Below are 19,806 nucleotides of genomic sequence, written 5' to 3' on the forward strand. Positions count from 1 at the left end.
AATTGACTGCATTGAGTTCTATATGTGAGTGTGTGGATGTGAAAATAACTTGTATCAAATCTGCCCATTTTGAGCAATATATATGGTAGCACAAATCTAACAAAATATGATAGAAGAATCTTGATGTATTTTCTTGCATTTTCACTGCACATTCTTTCAACTTGTCTGTATTCTAAAACTTATCACAACAGAATTTTGGTAAAAATTGTCTGATCTTTAAAAGGACAAAAAATTCACATATTATATGGAGTATATTATATATGTGTATGTATAAAATCCAAGGCATTTTGGTTCAATTAGCCTTTTCTGACATTCATATGAATTCCAGTCAGGACAGAGAAAAATTATGTTTTGAGGAAAAGTTGCCTTCTTACTGTTGAAAAATTTTAAACTTATCCTTTTCTTTTTTATTTTTAATGTTAAGTACTGGGGACTGAACGCAGGACCTCATGCACACTAAGCACCTGCTCTACCACTGAGCTATCCCCTCCCCCCTAAACTTACCCTTTCTGACGCCTTAAAATTGTTGGCTTCATTCAAAGAAATAACTTACTAGTTTCAAAACTGCCCTTCTAAATAAACTAAAAGTCAAATACAATCCAGAACCACTCAATCTGAGGCTCTTAGAATTAAGTGGGAGGGACTGTAAGAATCATTTAGTTCACCGCCATTCCGGAAGCTGAAATTTTCTTCAGAATTCCAATTTACCCTGTACTTCCTCATATGAGAACTAGTTCTGCCATCTGGAACAATGCAGATCAAATAATATCATTTTTCTCCATACAAATGTCTTTCAGAAGATGACTCCAATGGTAATGTCACTCCAAAGTCCGTCTTTACTCAAGGCTGTTTCCTACAGCCATCAACCGACCTTATGCTGTACCATCTCTAGACCTCAGATTATGAGAGTCATCTTCTTTTGGACATGCTTCAATTAATTCAAGTTTCTCTTGTATAGGGCAACCAATCTTGAATACAATACCGCAGTGTTTCATAATGTTGGGTCTATGACTGACTAAAAATTCCAAGGTGATATTCACATCAGCTTCTGTTTAGCATAATCCCTTGAGGTGAGAAGGCCAACAGCGTAATGTTTTCTTGAACATGAGATCCATTGTCCCTTGTTACCTCATAAAAGTACATTGTCCATTATTATTCCCCACTGGATGCACTCGTCACTTACTAGTGACCAATACTCCATGCATTTCTACTTGCTTTTAAAATATATTTTGAGGTAAATAATTGGCACATAACCCTGGGAATCTCTATTGGAGACGCATAAACTTGGAAAGTCACTAACGGCACTTACTGAAGATAAGTCATCTTTTCCCAATAAAAAAGTGGACACGGAATTTACCACTTTCTCAGATGGGTTTCGCCTTTCTTATTTTTTTCTATGAGGAAGATATCTGATAGAAGCGTTTTAAAGTTGGATGTTTATGGGAGTTGGGGCGTGAAGCTTATTTTTTAAATGACAATCTACTCAAGAAGCAACACCTTCCAGTTTGCAAAAGTTACTCTGTAATTTTTTTGAACACAATGACAATGTTTAGCAATAAGGGTGGAGGATTTTTCAAATATATAACATGGTGGCGATCAGCATGGTTTATTCAGAAAGCATCCGCTGAAGAGTTACCCTTAACTCCATTCAACGGCCAGCTCTGAAACAACAGGCTCCAACATGGAGGCTTTCATTTTCCTTCCCTTCCTATTCTTAGCCATATTCTCAGGTAAGAAAATTTACATTCAATGACTTTCCTTCCAACTCTCAAAGTAAAGAATTAGAAATGTTGAGTGGTTTAGTAATATTCTGTCAGAAACTTTAAAACAGGAAGTCTCTATCAAAGAAATGAAAGAACGTCATTTGAGACAATGTAAATATAGACGGAGGTATAATGATCGTGATCAGGTGGTACAACGGGGAGTAGTTTGGTGTGGCTGAAGAGCAGCAGAGACAAAGGAATGGGGAAAGCAGGACATTAGACAGGAAAGAAAATGCAGTCTAAAAGGATGATGAGAACAGACCCGGAATAAAGATAGTATGAGATTTGTGCCATACCCGAGTTTGTGTTCCATAAAGGCTGTGGTTTTGTGTGATGATCCAGGGTTGTGTGGTCAAACAGAAATAGGTTCAAATCCTGGCTTTTCAATTTTCTATTTATGTGCTTTTGGGCAGCTTACTTATTTTAACCTTAGTTTTCTCATTTACAAAATGAAAATAACTATACATTTCCACAGGTTATTATAGGAACCGTGTGTATGCTAACTCTGTGACCATTACCTGAGTTCTTTGTAGGTGCCTCTGATTCAACTTAGTTCTATTTCTTACCTCAACGCAGTTAGGTTTTCTATTTTCAGAGATGTGAATTTCCAGCTAATGATATAAATTTCTCAAGATAATAAATGATACAGATAATAGATTTCTCAAGATGATAAAGTATGATACATGAAACTAATTCCAATTTTTATGACCTCCTACTTGAACAGCTTTTTTCTTACATGTCCTGAAAGGAAATAATGAAAGTAAAGTGCCCACGACCTTCAGCTGCTCATAGTTGGAACACAAGAAATAGTGATTCTCCTCTCATTGAAATCATTGCAGTTGTTTCAGATTGTTGAGTACAGAGGTGATCAGACCCACTCTCTTAAGGAATATTAGTCTGCAGTGATACTGAAAATGAATTAGATGTAAGAAAAGTCACACAGAAATGCCACTTAGGGAGCTGTTGAAGCAGTAGCATTAAGAAATAAGAGTAAGTAGGGTGGGTAGAGCTCAGGGTAAAGCGAATGCCTAGCATGCATGATGTCCTGGGTTTAATCCCCTGTGCTTCCATTAAAAATAAATAAATAAACCAAATTACCTCCCCCCAAAAAAGAAAAAAAAATTATGTAAAGAAGTAAGAATATAGAGCTAAGCAATGGGGTAAGAGAAGGAAGGAGAAAAGAATATATATTCCAGAAGAAAGAAAAGCATACAGATAAAAATCCCTCAGTAGAACATGTGTGTTTCATGATGACAGGGTCCACAGCTCTTGCGTACTTTAGCACCTTGCCAGCTAACGTTTAGTATGTATTTAGCAGTCATTTGTTGATGGAAAAACTTATGTTAATATCAGATGTAGTGTTTATATGGATTTGAAGGGTGAAGAAGAGAGGCATCTGGAATGCCTATTACAATATAAAGCAGGGACAAGCATGTATTTGGAATTGGTAAAATCAGAAAAGTGAAATATAAAGCAAAAACTGAAGATAACTATTTTACAAAATTGTAGCTGAAAAAAAATAGATGGTTAAATGTTCACAGCAGCATTACTTATAATAGCCAAGATATGGAAGCAGTCTAAATGTCCATCAACAGATGAATGTATAAAGATACAATGTGTACACACACACACACACACACACACACACAGGAATACTATTCAGCCATAAAGAATGAAATTTTGCCATTTGCAACAACATGGATGGACTTGGAGGGTGTTATGCTAAGTGAAACAAGTCAGAGAAAGACAAATACTGTATGAGATCACTTATATGTGGAATCTAAAAAATACAACAAACTAGCAAATATAACAAAAAAGAAACAGACATAGATATAGAGAAAATATTAGTTGTTACTAGTGGGGAAGGGAAGGGGGAGGGGCAATATAGGTGTGGGGAATTAAGAGGTACAAACTACTAGGTATAAAATAAGATATAAGGATATACTGTACAACACAGGGAGTATAGCCAATATTTTATAAAAACTATAAATAGAGTATAATCTTTAAAATTATGAATCACTGTTGTATGCCTGTAACTTACATAATATTATGTATCAACTATATTTCAATTAAAAATTTGAAAAATAGACAGTTGAAAAACATTTTGATATCTTAGTTCTCTTTTTTTTAAGCTAAAAAATTCCATTTCTGGTTTTTATTCTACAAATTTGTCAATGTCAGAAATGATGAATTTTTAGGATTTTCATTAAATCATTATCTGTAATAGTAAAAGAGGGAAATAACCTAGCTACTCATTGTGAGAAGACTGGTTGAATAAATTATGGAAGACTTAACAAATGAGATAGTATTCAGGCTCTAGGGAAAAATATGAAGGTGCTTGATATGCACTGATATAGAGATAGCCTCACTGCATTGTCAAGAGAGGAGAGGAAATAAGCAGCAGAACTGCCTATATGATGTGCTACCAAATGTGTGGGAAATATATTCAAATACGTTTGTAAATACTTAAGATATCTCTGAGTAATACAGAAAACCCTGGTAAATGTAATTGTGTTCTAGGTAAGGAAATGAGGGGATTGGGACAGTAGAGGAAGGGAAAGTTACTTTAAACTGTTTACTCTCTTCTATCTGTAGAATTTGATGCAATTTGCTTGTATGACCTATTAAAAAACTAAACATAACAAAAAATAGATCAAGCAATCTATCTTTTTCCATTTAATCCACATCTCCACTCTAATCGATTTCTACTTAAAGTGAGTGCCTGTCAAAGAACAATGTTTGCTTCTGAGAACTTGTGAATCTACTCTCTGCTGAAGATAATTATTTTCTTATCCATTTTTCTGGCTGTAGCCTATACTTTTTTTGTGCCACCTCCTCCAGGAAGGAGATACGATGTCCTACTCTATGCTATCTTTACTCCGATCTATTAGCTACTTTACTTCTCACATTATAGCATTGATCATTCTAATATACATTTCTATTTATTTGCACACACTATTAGACCGCCCAGCTTCTTGAGGACAGAATCATAAATGCTGTGTTCATAATTGTATCTCTAGATCTTATTATTGTTCTGGCATAGTAATGGATTCTTTCAGTGGTTTTTTTTTTTTTTCTTTTTGATAAATTGAATGACAATCATAGACCCTACATCACACTGTATCAGTTTAGTTAACCAGGTTACTGACTGCTGAACTCCTGTTTCTGGGCTAGGACCTTAACCACTGGCAGTGTAGGATACCACGCATGCTCAGTGGGTAACAATTAATGACATTTGATTTTAGTCCGATTACTTGAAGACACACTTATGAAGTGTGTATACTCATGGAAATATAAAGCAGGACAATTGCAAATGCCAGTGAAACCCTCAGTGGAGATTTGAAACCATCCAAACTGAAAAACTTTAAGATGTGTACATTGAAAAAAAACTACCAAGGATGCCTATGATAAAAAAAAAAAGTAAGTCTAGATAAAAGTTTTGAGGAAACTCCAAATTAAGAAGGTAAGGGAAGAAAGAGGAATCACCAAATGGAAAAGGTAAAGAGGCCAAAATGAAACACTTGCACAAAACCAAGGACAAGAAGTCTAAGACCCAATGGGACACTAGTGTACCTAACAGATCTAAAGCAATTCTCTTTGCTTGTTCATTGTTTTCTAGACCTGGCTCATTTAGAATAGAATCTGACTGACTGATTGATTTATTTTGGAAGCCCATCCATTATAAAAGGATGGGCTTCCAAAATAAACATAAGAAGTAGATAGAGTAGACAAGTTATGGAACGTATGTTTTAAGAAACAGTCACATAATATCTATTATGTCCTTGAGTAGTTTTATCACAAAAGAGAGAAACAAAAACTGGAGAGTATGATTGACGGATTGATGCTAGGGCCTTTATGAGAAACGGTGGACATAAAATTGATTGGAAAAAAAAAGGTAGGTTCTGAAGAAGAAGGGAAACCACTGCCTTTGGGACAGGGGGAAGGCAGAAAGAAGACAGCTACAGAAAGTGTGTATGGAGATACAGAAAGAATGTGGAAGGAGGGCTCATGCCAGACAGCTTTCGTGTGTGGAAAGTTGATGATGGCATCTTCTGTAAGGTGAGGCTGACAATGTGGGACAAGGTTCTGTGATGTGGTGAAAGTTTATAGTAGGAATTAAGCAGAGTCAGCTTGATTAATCAGTAAATCATTAATTATCTGGGATAATATGAAAGCCCAGTTCAAATAATTCAGGCTCTGATTTAGAAATAGGGCAAGGTGGCTTAACCCCATTATTCGTAGAAGCCATGTAGTACAGTCAAGAAAAAAAAGAGGACTCAAAATAATCAGGTTATGAGAGGTAATGGGAAGACTCCATCCTGAGGTTTGGTTAAAAAAATCAAAGAGGCATTAAACACATACTATGTCTTGGGATAAATGCTATTGATTTAAAATTCTTGAAGTTAAATAACTTTATCTTTGTGCTTATGGTATCATTGCAGTATCTTCAGCCCAGCCATTGAAAACAAGTGTTTATAAACTAGAAGAGAGTGGAGAACCTGCACTTATTCTAGAGAGAAAAAATGAAGCTGCCCATCAAGGAGGACAAATAGAATCTAATAAGCAAAGAGGTAGCAACACACATGGAAAACCAGGGACATTTAGTCTACAAGGACAGCCAGGGCATTCTAACCAGCCAAAGAAACCAGGGAATTTTAATCAGCAAGGGAGGACAGGAGTTTTCAATCAGCCTGAGAGTCTGCAAGGGAATTCAGGACAATATAACCAAAAAGAGAATCCAGAAGTTACTAACGAGAAAGGAAAACCAGGATCTTCCAACCAGCAAGGGAAGCCAGGATCTTCCAACCAGCAAGGGGGCCCAGGGTCAACCGGCCAGCAAGGGGGCCCAGGGTCAGCCGGCCAGCAAGGGGGCCCAGGGTCAGCCGGCCAGCAAGGGGGCCCAGGGTCAGCCGGCCAGCAAGGGGGTCCAGGGTCAACCAGCCAGCAAGGGAAGCCAGGATCTTCTGGCCAGCAAGGGAAGCCAGGGTCAGCCGGCCAGCAAGGGGGCCCAGGGTCAGCCGGCCAGCAAGGGGGCCCAGGGTCAGCCGGCCAGCAAGGGAAGCCAGGATCTTCTGGCCAGCAAGGGAAGCCAGGGTCAGCCGGCCAGCAAGGGGGCCCAGGGTCAGCCGGCCAGCAAGGGGGCCCAGGGTCAGCCGGCCAGCAAGGGGGCCCAGGGTCAGCCAGCCAGCAAGGGAAGCCAGGATCTTCTGGCCAGCAAGGGAAGCCAGGGTCACATAGCCAAAAAGGAAAGCCAGGATTATCTAGCCAACAAGGGAAATCAAGGTCTTTCTACAATCAAGAAGAAAGAAAAAATGGAGGGAACCCTTTGAATGGCAATATAATGGAGATTCAGGTTAGTGTTAATTTCTGTTTTTTTCCTCAGGACGCTTACCCTCAGCCATTCTATATCCCAAGATTTGAAATAGTAGACTACACTGTACTAATGACAAACACATTGTGATAACACTGATATAACAAAGAAGAAATTGCAGGTGGTTATTTTTGTACACATTTATAATCATTAATGAGTGTCATGCTCTTCTATTCCATCTCATTCCCTTCTCTGTTTTCCACTCAGACCTTTCTATCTATACTGGCCTAGCTCAGTCCCTCAGTAATTGGGCCCCATTCCCACCAGGCTTACCTTTCATGCCCATTTTCATCCCCTCCATAATGTACAAACCACTCAGGTGGTAGTTCTACGTCACAAATCTAATCTGCCTTATCACCCCCCTGCTGAAAATTTTTCAGCATTGCCATACTACCCAGGGGATAAAACCCAAACTCCTGAGCATGGCATTTAAGATTTTTCATGATTGGATCTCATATCCATGACTGGACATGACTGTATCCATTTCATGTCACTCTTGCTCACATGCCATCCACAACATAATCTTTTGGTTTACCATGAATGTATTCCTAATATTAATGATATCCTCTATCATAGAATGTACCTTACTGCTTTGTTACTGTCTATTCAATTAGAGGATGAACTCCTTAAAGTGCCATTTCTTTTCAAACCTGTAACCCCAGATCCTAGAACAAGACGGGCATATGGTAGGTTCTCTTGATCCGTTTGTTGGATGAGTGAATGAATGCCTGACATTTGAGAGTCATCCTTGCACACAGGTGCACATCCATGACTCCTGTATTCCCTTCTGAGTCCTGCTGTGCTTGGCCTTTCTTTGCCAGGCTCTCTCTCAAGTGCCAGCTTCCTAATTCCGATCAGCAATTCTGGACACTCCATTTAGTTGACCCAAAATAGTTTTGGAGAACACTTCCTCCATGTCACCATCTTACTGGAGACTTTGCTTTTTACCTCATAACTTGTCACTCCTCAACACCCTTCCAAATAAAAGCTGCCTATGCCTCCCTCCTCGTCCTTGTGTCTTAGCTGGCATGAAGTAGTAATCTCCCAGGGACATTCCTGCCATCCAGACCTGAATGCCACCACCAACAGGTTTCTGAGTGTTTAGATTGTTGCTTAAACTTTCTCAGTTTTATACTCTTTTCTAAAACGGGAGAGAGAACCCTGTCCATTTCAGAGAGTATGTGTGAATGGGAGTAATGGATTGATATGAAAAGGGCAGTAAACTCTAAACCACTGAAACGACAGAGGTATTTGTTCATCTTCCTTGGCTCTACGAAGACTATGTCCCTACTGAAGACACTCACATTCCATTCATTGTGTCTGTTCTCATCTGCTAGTCAAAGCTTCTTTATGTCCACAGGCTTCTGCCATGCTTGATATTCTTGATAACTTGATTCTGGGGAAACACTGCAGGTACTATTTAATTGAACTCTGCATAATCCTGCCTTCAGCCTCATTTTCTTTCATGGGACCAGAAAAGAGAAAGGGCCAATTAATTATGACCATATGTGTTTTTTCTTTTCCAGTATGACTTGTCCCTAATTGTTGTTTCCTTGGGTAGGGGAATGCTTGTCCACAAAGAATTAAAGTGGAGGCAGTCTGACATGCAAGAACAGGGGCTTTGGAGTCAGATAACTCATGGTTTGAATCCCAGCTTGGGGAGTTAATCCACATACGGTTTTTGGGTTTGTCACTTAAATGCACTGTATGCCTGAGACAATGCGGGAGGACAAAATATACTCTTCTTTCATATCGCTGCACAGATTAAAATCTAAAGAGTCAACAAAATGATGCAGTACAATGCTTTATCAGTAGTTAATGAGCAATAAGTATTTGTTTTATTACAATATCAGAATTAAATTTAGTCCCCTGTATTTACCTAATGGTCCTTCCCGTCACTGCAGACTGGCAGTACCAGCGATAAGAACCCGACTGGAAACACAAAATGTCAACCTGGCTACAAACCGGTCTGTGGTTCTGATGGAAAAACCTATGGTAACCACTGCATATTTAACGAAGCAAAAAGGTAAGAGGACTTTATGTTTCTTTGTATTAGGAAGTACTATTCTGATGCAAAGGGAATGAAAGAACATTTTTCTCTAAGTCTCCGTAGTTTTCTCTCAATAGTGCCTTGGGTGTCTGTCCAAAGGAAACATAAAAGCATATTTAACCCTTGAACAGTGAAGTCAGTCATTTCCTGAGAGACTGTGATATATTCAGCTTCATAAGTAGCGGTAAATTTATTGCTGAGTCATTCACTTACCAAATATTCATTAAACATCTACTTTGCACAGGCATTCCTCTAAGCACTAAGGTGGTGAGCCAAACTCAGACTTCCCTGCTTCCTGCTCCCATGCAGCTTACATCTTTGCAGTGGAAGGCAGCAAAAAAAAAAAATCAGAGGATGAGAGGATTATGAATCCCAAGGATTACCAAGTGTAGACTACTCAATGATATTTTAAACTTAAATAACAACATTAAATGTTGGATTTGTTAAGCCATGCAAACCATCAAGGGTTACACCCTGTCTAGAAGAAATAACATGATGATAAGGCCATTCAAAATTAGACATGTGGCTGAGAAAGAGCTGGATAGCTCAGCTTTCAAAATGAATAAATGTTTACCTATGAAAGAAGGAATAAGGTAAAAACTATACCCCTCTTGTTTTTAATAGTTTCAGAATTTATTAAGTGTTTGGTAAATCATTATTGCAGACTTAAGTAAATGTTAAAGGTAAGTGTCCTCTGTGGCCATAAAAGTTAAAGTCAGAAGGCACATCGGACAACCATTCTCTCATTTTATAGATAAGGCACCCTGCCCAGGGACAGGAAAGGACTGCCGCAAAGTGCTCACTTGCCCAGAGCGGTCGATGTGAAACAGGCCAGCCAGGGCCCAGGCCTGCTCTTTCCCTTGTGATTTTTAAATAATCACATTTTCTCTCTGAGTGGTGCCACAATTCTTAGGTCCTTGATTTCTCTCATTATCTTGTTTTCAGGTTGAGTAAGGGAAAACTGAGTCTGAACCATGAGGGGAAATGCTAAGCATTTTACAGCAACCAAATCACCTGGAGCCTCAGAATCCACTTTCAGTTCTCTTTAAACGGTGGTTTTCCCTGGGAGTTCTACTGAGTGAGGCCAGCATGAGTCTGACAGATATCATGGACGGATCCTACATTATTTTCTAGCTTTTCTCACTGCAAATAAAGTCAGTTCCAGAGTTGCTTCCAATTTCTGAGACTGTTTATTTTCTACACTTTCTCAAACCTTGTGTCTATGATCCATCTGTTCCCCAAGCCCCAAAATGGCTAATACTTCAGACCAACAACTACAGCAGCAATTTGTAAATCCTAAGAAGTATAAAAATCTCAGGATTGCATGTAAAAAATAAAGATTCCTGACTCTACAAATATTGATGATGTAGGCCTCTAACAGAGCTAAAGAAACTGCAAGTTTAAACCACATTCCAGGTGTTTCTAATGAAGGTGGTCTCTGGCTACTTGATATAAAACTGATTTAAGATTTTTTAAGGATGCATTTATTGGCTTTAGAAGATCTATGGAAACACATGCAAAATAAATCCTCTGTGTATTTTTTCCTTAAAAGAATGTTCAAAGCTTTCATTAGATTCTTAAAGGGATATATGAACAGAGATAGAATTTAAAACTATTGATCCATAGGTACTGAAATGTAGAAATTTATTTTATTTATCTGAAGTGGTATTTTAAGTCTGGCAGAGTCGAAAGCCAAAATGATTAGAAGGAATCTCACCAGGAGAGGAATAATTGGTAAGCAACACAGGGCTCAAGAATATGAACAAGACCCAAGATAATGTTGGGATCAGAGCTGGTAAAAAGAATGGTTTTTATGTTCCTAGGGCAGTAAATAGAAATGAAAACAAAATAAAAAATAGGACTTAATTAAAATTATAAGCTTTTACACAGCAAAGGGAATCATAAGCAAAACAGAAAGACAACTTACAGAGTGGAAGAAAATACTTGCAAATGATGCAACTGACAACGGCTTAATTTCCAGAATATATAAACAGCTCACACAACTTAATAAGGAAAAAAAAAAAAAAAACCTAATCCAAAAATGGGCAGAATACCTAAACAAGCAATTCTCCAATGAAGACATACAAATGGCCAATAGGCACATTTTAAAAATGCTCAATATTGTTAACTATCAGAGAAACGCAAATCAAAACTACAATAAGGTATACCCCAGACCAGTCAGAATGGTCATCACTGAAAAGTCCACAAATGATAAATGCTGGAGAGGGTGTGGAGAAAAGGGAATCCTTTTACACTGTTGGTGGGAATGTAATTGGGTGCAGCCATTATGGAAAACAGTATGGAGATTCCTCAAAAGAATAAAAATAGACTTAACCATATAATCCAGCAATCCCAATCCTAAGCATATTCCAGAGAGAACCTTAATTCAAAAAGATATATGCACCCCAATGTTCATAGCAACACTATTTACAATAGCTAAGACATGGAAACAACCTAAATGGCCATCGACAGATGACTGGATAAAGATGTGATATATTTATACAATGGAATACTACTCAGCCATAAAAAAGAATAATGCCATTTGCAGCAACATGGATGAATCTGGAGATTGTCATTCTAAATGAAGCAAGCCAGAAAGAGAAAGAAAAATACCATATGATATCACTTACATGTGGAATCTAAAAAAAAGAGACAAACGAACTTATTTACAAAACAGAAACAGACTCACAGACTTAGAAACTAACTTATGGTTACCAGGGGAGAGAAGTGGGTGGGAAGGGATAAATTGGGAGTTCGAGATTTGCAGATACTAACATATATAAAATAGATGAACAACAAGTTCATACTGTATAGCCCAGGGAACTCTATTCAGTATCTTACAGTAACTTATGGTGAAAAAGAATATGAAAACAAGTATGTGTATGTTCATGTATGACTGAAGCATTATGCTGTACACCAGAAATTGACAACATTGTAAACTGACTACACTTCGATAAAAAAATATATATAGAACCCCCCAAAAAATAGTTTTATGAAAATGACATCAGAGTGGTTGCACAAAAGCTATAGGCCAGTGATGAATACAAGTCCTTTTATATTCAAAGGATCTTTATTGAGCAGTAGGGAATTCAGACAGCAGTTTATACTTGGAATATAGAGATCCGCCCCAACAAACATAGCAGGAGAGCAGACAATGGAATAGGGCACAAGGTCCAGATCCAAATGTAGAAAGAGGTTGTGGTATCAGACAGGGTAAGTGGTTAAATTCAAGGAGAGGGAAACATAATGTGTTATGTTTTGGAAAAATGAGAAAGGAAAGATGCAGAAGCTACAGTTGTGTTGATATGCAGGTCATTAATGGACACATTATTAAAAGCATTCAATCCTACATCTAATCGGCAACAAACAAAACTCAGAGATCAACTGTGGAAGCCCTTCATATATTTGGCTCATGGAATGTAAGAATTCAGCTGGAAACTCAATCTCAAATTCAAATGGATAGAATCTATGTAAAGTTTGCTCTACATTGGTCTTTTCCTAGTATCCAAGGCTTCTACCTTATGATTCAATTTAATGGATGATTAAACAGAGTAGAATGACTGAGCTCTCAGCAAAATGCCTCACATAGAAACAAATAAATATTTTGAAATTAATATACTTATAGAAAGAATACTTATAGAAATAGAACTTAATGCTGGAAAATACCTCAGGACTTAATCAATTACTACTGATGTTTAATAAGTTAGTTTAGTTTTGTTCAATTTAATTGCATGTGCCTAGCAAACAATTTAGACTGAACACAGACCTCAGCCTTCAGACAGATTCCACAGCATAGACAGAATTTGTAACTTCCTCTTAAATACTTAAGGATAAAAGATGTAATGACGTTCCATATTTACCCAGATTTTTTGCGCGCACACACACACACACACACACACAACAAAAATAGCTATTTCTGTATGTTTTACTATCAGAATTATCTCAGGAAAGTGTTCTGTGATGGAAGCCACAATTGAGTTTGTTCAAAACAATTAGGCTGTAATATCAAAAAAGCATTTGATAATTACTTGAAAAGACATTAATGGAGTCTTTCAAATATACAGTGAGCACCTTGAAGGGGAAAACTTTAGATTATTTTTGTACATAAAAGGGACTTAGGAAAATTGTTTTACTGAATAAATCAATGACTGATCAATGCAGGAGAGGACCAGTGAAACAGGTGTTCACCTCTCTCCTTAAGCACCTGTACCTTAGTGCAAGCTACTACTTACTGTCTCTTCCTGAAACACTGCAAGATCTCCCTAAATGGTCTGGGTATCTTTACTTTCAGTCTTTCTAATTCATTCCTCACAGAGCAGCAAGAGTGATCTGTTTGAAATACAAATTTTATAATGTACTACTGCTATCCCACCTTATGACACTCGGACCCCTAATATTTGGGACAACCTTCACATTCTTTATCTGACCTACAAGATGTTCAGTATCCCAGTAGGTAGTCTGGCAATAGCCACTTCTGAAAACCCCGAAGAGTTTGTGTTGAAAACCTACACCTTTGCTAAAAACACTGCCCATTTTTTCCTTAAGATCCACACCCTTAATCCTTAACAGCCCAAGAGACTAGCATGTCCCTGGCTCCTTCCTGTCTCTTCAGAGTTATCACCAGCCTGAATCTCTCCAACTCTCTATGCTCTAGGCAGAGAGATCTTTTCATTACTGGAATCCACTAAGCCCTCTCACGAATCAGGACCTGTGAATTTTCTTTCTGCACCTCTGTAGATACGAACTTCCCCCTTGAAATCTATCCTCCCATCATATACAGCCTTTGTCGTTACTTGAAATTGTTTTATAGAAAACAAAAAGACTACTCTGTAACACACCCTGATACTCATTGCCTAATATCTCAATCCTCACATTTATTCATATTCATATACCTGGCAATTTAATTTTACAGAGAATTCCTGCCTCTTCCAACCTTTATCACACTTTTTTTTTTCCTGACCTGTCTTCTTTTACAGCTTTGCAAGGGCTAGTCTGGTCAACATTTGTACTCCCTTTTTCACTATGATACTTTGTCCCTTGTCCCTTACTTGTCTAAGAGCCTCCTCTCCCTTCTCCAAACACCCAGATCTCACCAACTCCTGCCACCACTCATAAATCGGGCACTGTGCTGCAGGAGACAATCACTTATATAACCAGGTATTTGATGCCATGACAAATACAAAGTTTTGATTCTTTAAGAGTCAAAAGACAGTTTACCCAAACTACTGCCTTTCTTTCACAAACTCCACAGACAATATCTGCAAACAAAGCAGATAAGTTTTAAAAAATTGAATGGTTATTTCTTTGATTAGATAAATCTGATAAAATAAAGACACTTGTTCTCTGTAAATAAATGTATGATCATTTATCTGTGTACCCAAACTAGATCTCAATGACCAAGAAAAACCCCAAATTTTAATCTAAATCAATGAGTATTTATCTATGTCCACTGTGAATATGGCTACATTTGAAACACTTGCTATGGTAGCTTCTAAAACTAGCAACAACTCTGTCAAAAAATAGGTAATTTCTCCACTTTGTAGCTAGGAACACTTGAGTGTGGTAAGAACAATGGCTTACATGAAGCCATTAGAATATGGAATCAAATTCAGCATCAGATTTGTCTAGTGCTTTTTAGCAGCACCTCTTAACATCATCTATTGGTGACTAGGGGCTTCAAGAAAAATGATCATCCTGATCATGAGATATTTTTGGCAACTAGTGAATGATCAAAAATGTCCCATTGGCTATGAGAAAAACTACTCAGGAGACAAAATGTAAAATTCATATAAAGAATGAAATAGTCTCAGTCATTTGGAAGAATGCTTTTCAATCCCTTCAGTGAAATTGTCATAAGGTTCTGAGAAAATAAATGGATCTAGCCAGAACAAAGCCCAGTTTTGAGATTCAACAAGCAGTGAAAAAAACAAATCCAGAGGCTTCTCTCATGGTGACATTTATCTCAAAGGAGCATTTGTACCCTTCTACCTATCCACCCCTACACTCTCAGTGAGAAGTTTCAGCTCAGGAAGGACAAAGCTCGAGGTACCACACACCCTGATTCTAACTATATTACAAAGTTACAGTGATCAAAATAATGAGGTACTAGCATAAAAACAGACACACAGATCAATGCATACAGAGTCCAAAATAAACCCACACTTATATGGTTAATTAATTTACAACAAATAAGTCAAGGTATACAATGGGGAAGGATAATCTCTTCAATAAACGGTGTTGGGAAAACTGGACAGCCAGTCTTGGAGATGGTTTTTTTGGATTTGACATCACAAGCAAAGGCAACAAAAGAAAAAATAAACAAGTAGGAGTACATCAAACTACAAAGCTTCTGCACAGCAAAGAAAACCATCAACAAATAAAAAAACGACTTACTGAATGGGAGAAAATATTCACAAATCATATATCTGAGAAGAGATTATCCAAACTATACAAAGAACTCATACCACTCAATAGCAAAAAGCCCCCAACCAATCCAATTAAAAAATAAGCAGAGGATCTGAATATACATTTTTCCAAACAAGACATATAACAGATGGTCAACAGGTACACGAAAAGGTGTTCAACATCACTAATCATCAGGGAAATGCAAATCAAAAGCACAATGAGATATCACCTCACATCTGTCAAATGGTTATTATCAAAAAGACAACAAATAATAGTTGTTGGCAAGGATGTGTAGATAAGGGAACACTTGCACACTGCTGGTAGGAATGTAAATTGGAATAGCCATTATGGAAAACAGTGTGGACGTTCCTCAAAAAGTTAAAAATAGGACTAGCATATCACCTAATTATTCCACTTTTGGGTATTTATCTGAAGAAAATGAAAATGCTACTCTAAAAAGATATATACACCACCATGTTTCTGCAACATTATTTACAATAGCCAAAATGTGGAAACAACCTAAATATCCCTCAATGAATGGATAAAGAAAATGTGATGTGTGTAGATACACACACACACACACACACACACACATATAATATAATGGAATATTATTCATCCATAAAAAAGAATGAAATCTTGCCATTTGCAACAACATGGATGGACCTTGAGGGCATTATGCCAAGGGAAATAAGACAGAAAAAATAAGTACTGCATGATCTCACTTATACGTAAAGTATAAAACAAAACAAAAACAAAAAACGAGCTCATGGATATGAAGAGAACATATTGGTGGCTGTCTGAGGAGAGGGGTGGGAGGTGAGTGAGATAGGTGAAAAAAAAATTTTTTTTAAAGAAGTTCAGCTCAGTGGCTATAAACATTTTAGAAAAAAATAATTGCATTGATTTTCAAGTCACAGAAATAGAGGTTTTAGCCAAAGGGTCCCCTGAGATAAGAAGTAGTCCAGGAATAGATATAGACATTTAGCTGCCTAGATCACAGGCTCCCCTGAGTTACTCCTAAATGGTGTTGTCTTCTCTACCGACACCACTACTTACTGATTAATTCTCCTCAGGAGAGCTAAAATTACAGACGTGCTAGAAAAATTCAAAAGACTGGAAGAGATCTCAATGTGATCCTTTGTTCTACATCATCTCTATTACCACTGTCCTGAGGAGTCTCAGTCCCTAGACCCCCCATGTGGAGATTGCCTTGTGCAGTATCAACCTTGTCACTTCCAACTAGCAGGAACCTTATATTTTTCAGAGCTGTTTAATAAGAGCTATTTGGGAGTGACCGACAGTCCAGGAGGGATAGAGTAAAGAGGCAGCCTTTGTACAAGACCTAGAGTCGTGGCACAGCTAATGAGAAGTGAATGAAACCATCCCAGTAAAGATGACAAGAACAGGAAGTCACAGGGGTGGGGAAAGAAAGAAGAATAGGAAAAGCACTTTCTTGTCATAGACAAAAGGAAGGGAACAAAGATCCCCGGACAAGCAAAGACCACGAGCTAAGGCTTTGAACCATTAAGGGGCATGAATTATCTGAGACAGTAAATATTTCCTCTGATCTGACAGAGCTTACAGAAGTGTCACAAAATTTAGGCCAGGGCTGGTTGTACAGTTTTTATGATATTCAAAAAATTTGTTCTTTCTAGAGACAATGGAAAAAATAAGGTCTTTCTGAGCATGAATGAATTGAATAAATTTTCATTAATATGCATGTTTAAATTAATGAACACTTACATAACACTATAGGCATGATGTATATTTCAAAAGAGTAAGTTCTTTCGCATGACACTGAAAAAGCCCAGCTTATGTCAAACAAATAAAGCTAGCAACAGAAAAGTTTGTTTCTCATAAATACAAACTTCTGGTTTAGAGCAGTAGAAAACAGCTGGAATGGGGTTCCAGAGATAACTGTTATGTCTCTTGTTCTGTTACCCCCAACTGTAGTTGCTTATTTATCTTGGATGCTTTTTAATTTTTTATTTGTCCTTTTTTTTTTTTGGCGGGGTGGGGGCGGTAATTAGGTTTATTTATTTATTTATTTATTTATTTATTTTTAATGGAGGTTCTGGGGATTGAACCCAGGACCTCATGCATGCTTAAGTATGTGCTCTACCACTGAGTTATACCCTCCCCCCACCTTGGATACTTTCTAAAATACCAATACCCTGGGTCTAATGTAGAACAACTGAATCACAATCTCAGGGAGGGCGCCCAGGTGCAGGTACAATTGATTATAAAGCTTCCCAGGTGATTGTCATTTCTATCAATTGCTTAAACTACCAGGGTTCCAGACTTTCCTTGCTTTGAAGGCTTTGACAGTTTTGTGTAGCGCTGGTCAGGTATTTTGTAGCATGTCCCTCAGTTGAGATTTGTGTGATATTTTTCTCATGATTATATTGGGATTATGGATTATTTGCAAAAGCATGTAAAAATTTCAGCTAGCTTTGCAATGCTGACCAGATAATTCACTACCCTGGGCCTTAATTTCCTTACCTATGAAACAGAAACAGCTGTCTCACAAATGCTTCTTTTATTTAATTGAAGTACAGTTGATACACAATACTATATAAGTTACAGGTGTCTATTTCCTGATTCACAATTTTTAAAGGTTATACTCCATTTATAGTTATGAAACATTGGCTGTATTCTGTGTTGTACAGTATATCTTTGTAGCTTATTTTATACATAATAGTTGGTAAACCCTTCCTCCCCTACCCTGAAATTGCACCTTCCCCTTTCCTACTCCCTACTGGTAACCACAAGTTTGTTCTCTATCACTCTGAGTCTGTTTCTGTTCTGTTATATTCACTAGTTTGTTGCATTTTTTAAGATTCCACATATCAGTGATATCATACAGTATTTGTCTTTCTCTGACTTATTGCACTTAGCATAATGCCCTCTAAGTCCGTCCATGTTGCTGTAAATGGCAAAATTTTATTCTTTTTATGGCTGAATAACATTCCATTATATATATAAACAGAACTGGGGGAAACAGACACTTCACACTTAAAGGAAGCACATAAAACCTCCCATGCTCCTGGACCTAGCGCAAAAGCAGTAATTTGATAGGAGCCTGGGCCAGACCTACCTGCTGGTCTTGGAGCGGCTCCGGGAGAGGCAAGGGGCAGCTGGGGCTCACCCTGGGGACGTCGACCCCGGCAGCAGCCATTCCTGGGAGGTCCAGTGCTGGCGGGCGCCACTGTGGAACTCTCCATTAGCTCATTAGCGCCAGAACCTGGCCCACCCAACAGCCTGGAGGCACCAGTACTGGGACGCCACAAGCCAAGCAACTATCTGGATGAGGCTACGTCCCCACCCATCAGCAGACAGGCAGCCTAAAGACCTCCTGAGTCTGCCCCACCGGAAGAGCCAAGACCCAGCTCCACCCACCCGTGGGCAGGCAGCAGCCCCAGAATCCCTCTGGGCCGGAAGCCGGGTGGAGCCTCTGGACCAGCTTTAAGAGATGGGCGGGGGTGGGCGGGGGTGCGGAGGCAGACACCAGATGAAAGGAAAGCACAATCTCACCAGCTGCAGTTCCACAGCCTGCTCACAGCAGGTCAGTCCCTGCCCTGGGACCAGCTGGGCCCCAGCCCTGCCCGTTAGCAGGTCCATACAAACTTCTGGATGCCCAGGGCTCTAAAACCAGTACCAGCTCTCAGATCCTGGCCCTGTGACCAGATTCCAGGACTCGGCTCTGCCTGCCAGTAGCCCAGCGCTAATCCGAGGACTTGGCTTTGAGGTGGAAAGCCCCATAAAAAGACTGGCAGGACCCCTCGGCAGGGCCACTACTCTCCTGCCAGTACTCTTCGGTTCCTTGGCCCAGAGGCTCTATCTCACTTTTTGCCTCTGAAATGGCTTACTTCTAGGAAAGTGGAACTTACCCTTAAAATTAAGTTGGTTCCCTGAGCCTTATCCTGATTGGTTATTTGTCTTCCTCCTGATTGGTCCATTTCTACAAATCTTGTTTTTAATTAGTCAACTTTTGTTATACCCTATTTGCATATGATGCTACAAAGTGTAAACTGGCAGCCTATAAAAGGCTGTGTAAACCTACAGACGGGGTCCAGAGCTTGGAGTGTTAACTCTTCTGGGCCTGCTGTAGGTAATAAACCTGAGTTCTCAAACTCTCAGAGTGCTGCTTGGTCTCTCGCCCAGATCCAGGTTGCTGTCACAACTGAGCTGTAACACTAAGCTATAACACGTTT

The 19,806-nt window shown here is 38.6% G+C and overlaps 2 protein-coding genes across 2 annotated transcripts in view; one reads left to right on the top strand and one right to left on the bottom strand.

The window, feature by feature from the left end:
- The window catches only part of LOC105097008 (uncharacterized), a 269,473-nt gene that overhangs the window by 124,378 nt on the left and 125,289 nt on the right, over positions 1 to 19,806 (bottom strand). The window lies entirely within an intron of this gene.
- MARCOL (MARCO like) lies at positions 1,682 to 18,940 on the top strand. Its single transcript, XM_064478827.1, has 4 exons — positions 1,682 to 1,730; positions 6,206 to 7,116; positions 9,039 to 9,160; positions 18,724 to 18,940. Exons 1-4 carry the CDS (start codon positions 1,682 to 1,684, stop codon positions 18,938 to 18,940), a joined length of 1,299 nt encoding a protein of 432 aa, XP_064334897.1.

Source organism: Camelus dromedarius, chromosome 3, assembly GCF_036321535.1.
Source record: "Camelus dromedarius isolate mCamDro1 chromosome 3, mCamDro1.pat, whole genome shotgun sequence".
NCBI classification, from domain to species: Eukaryota; Metazoa; Chordata; class Mammalia; order Artiodactyla; family Camelidae; genus Camelus; species Camelus dromedarius.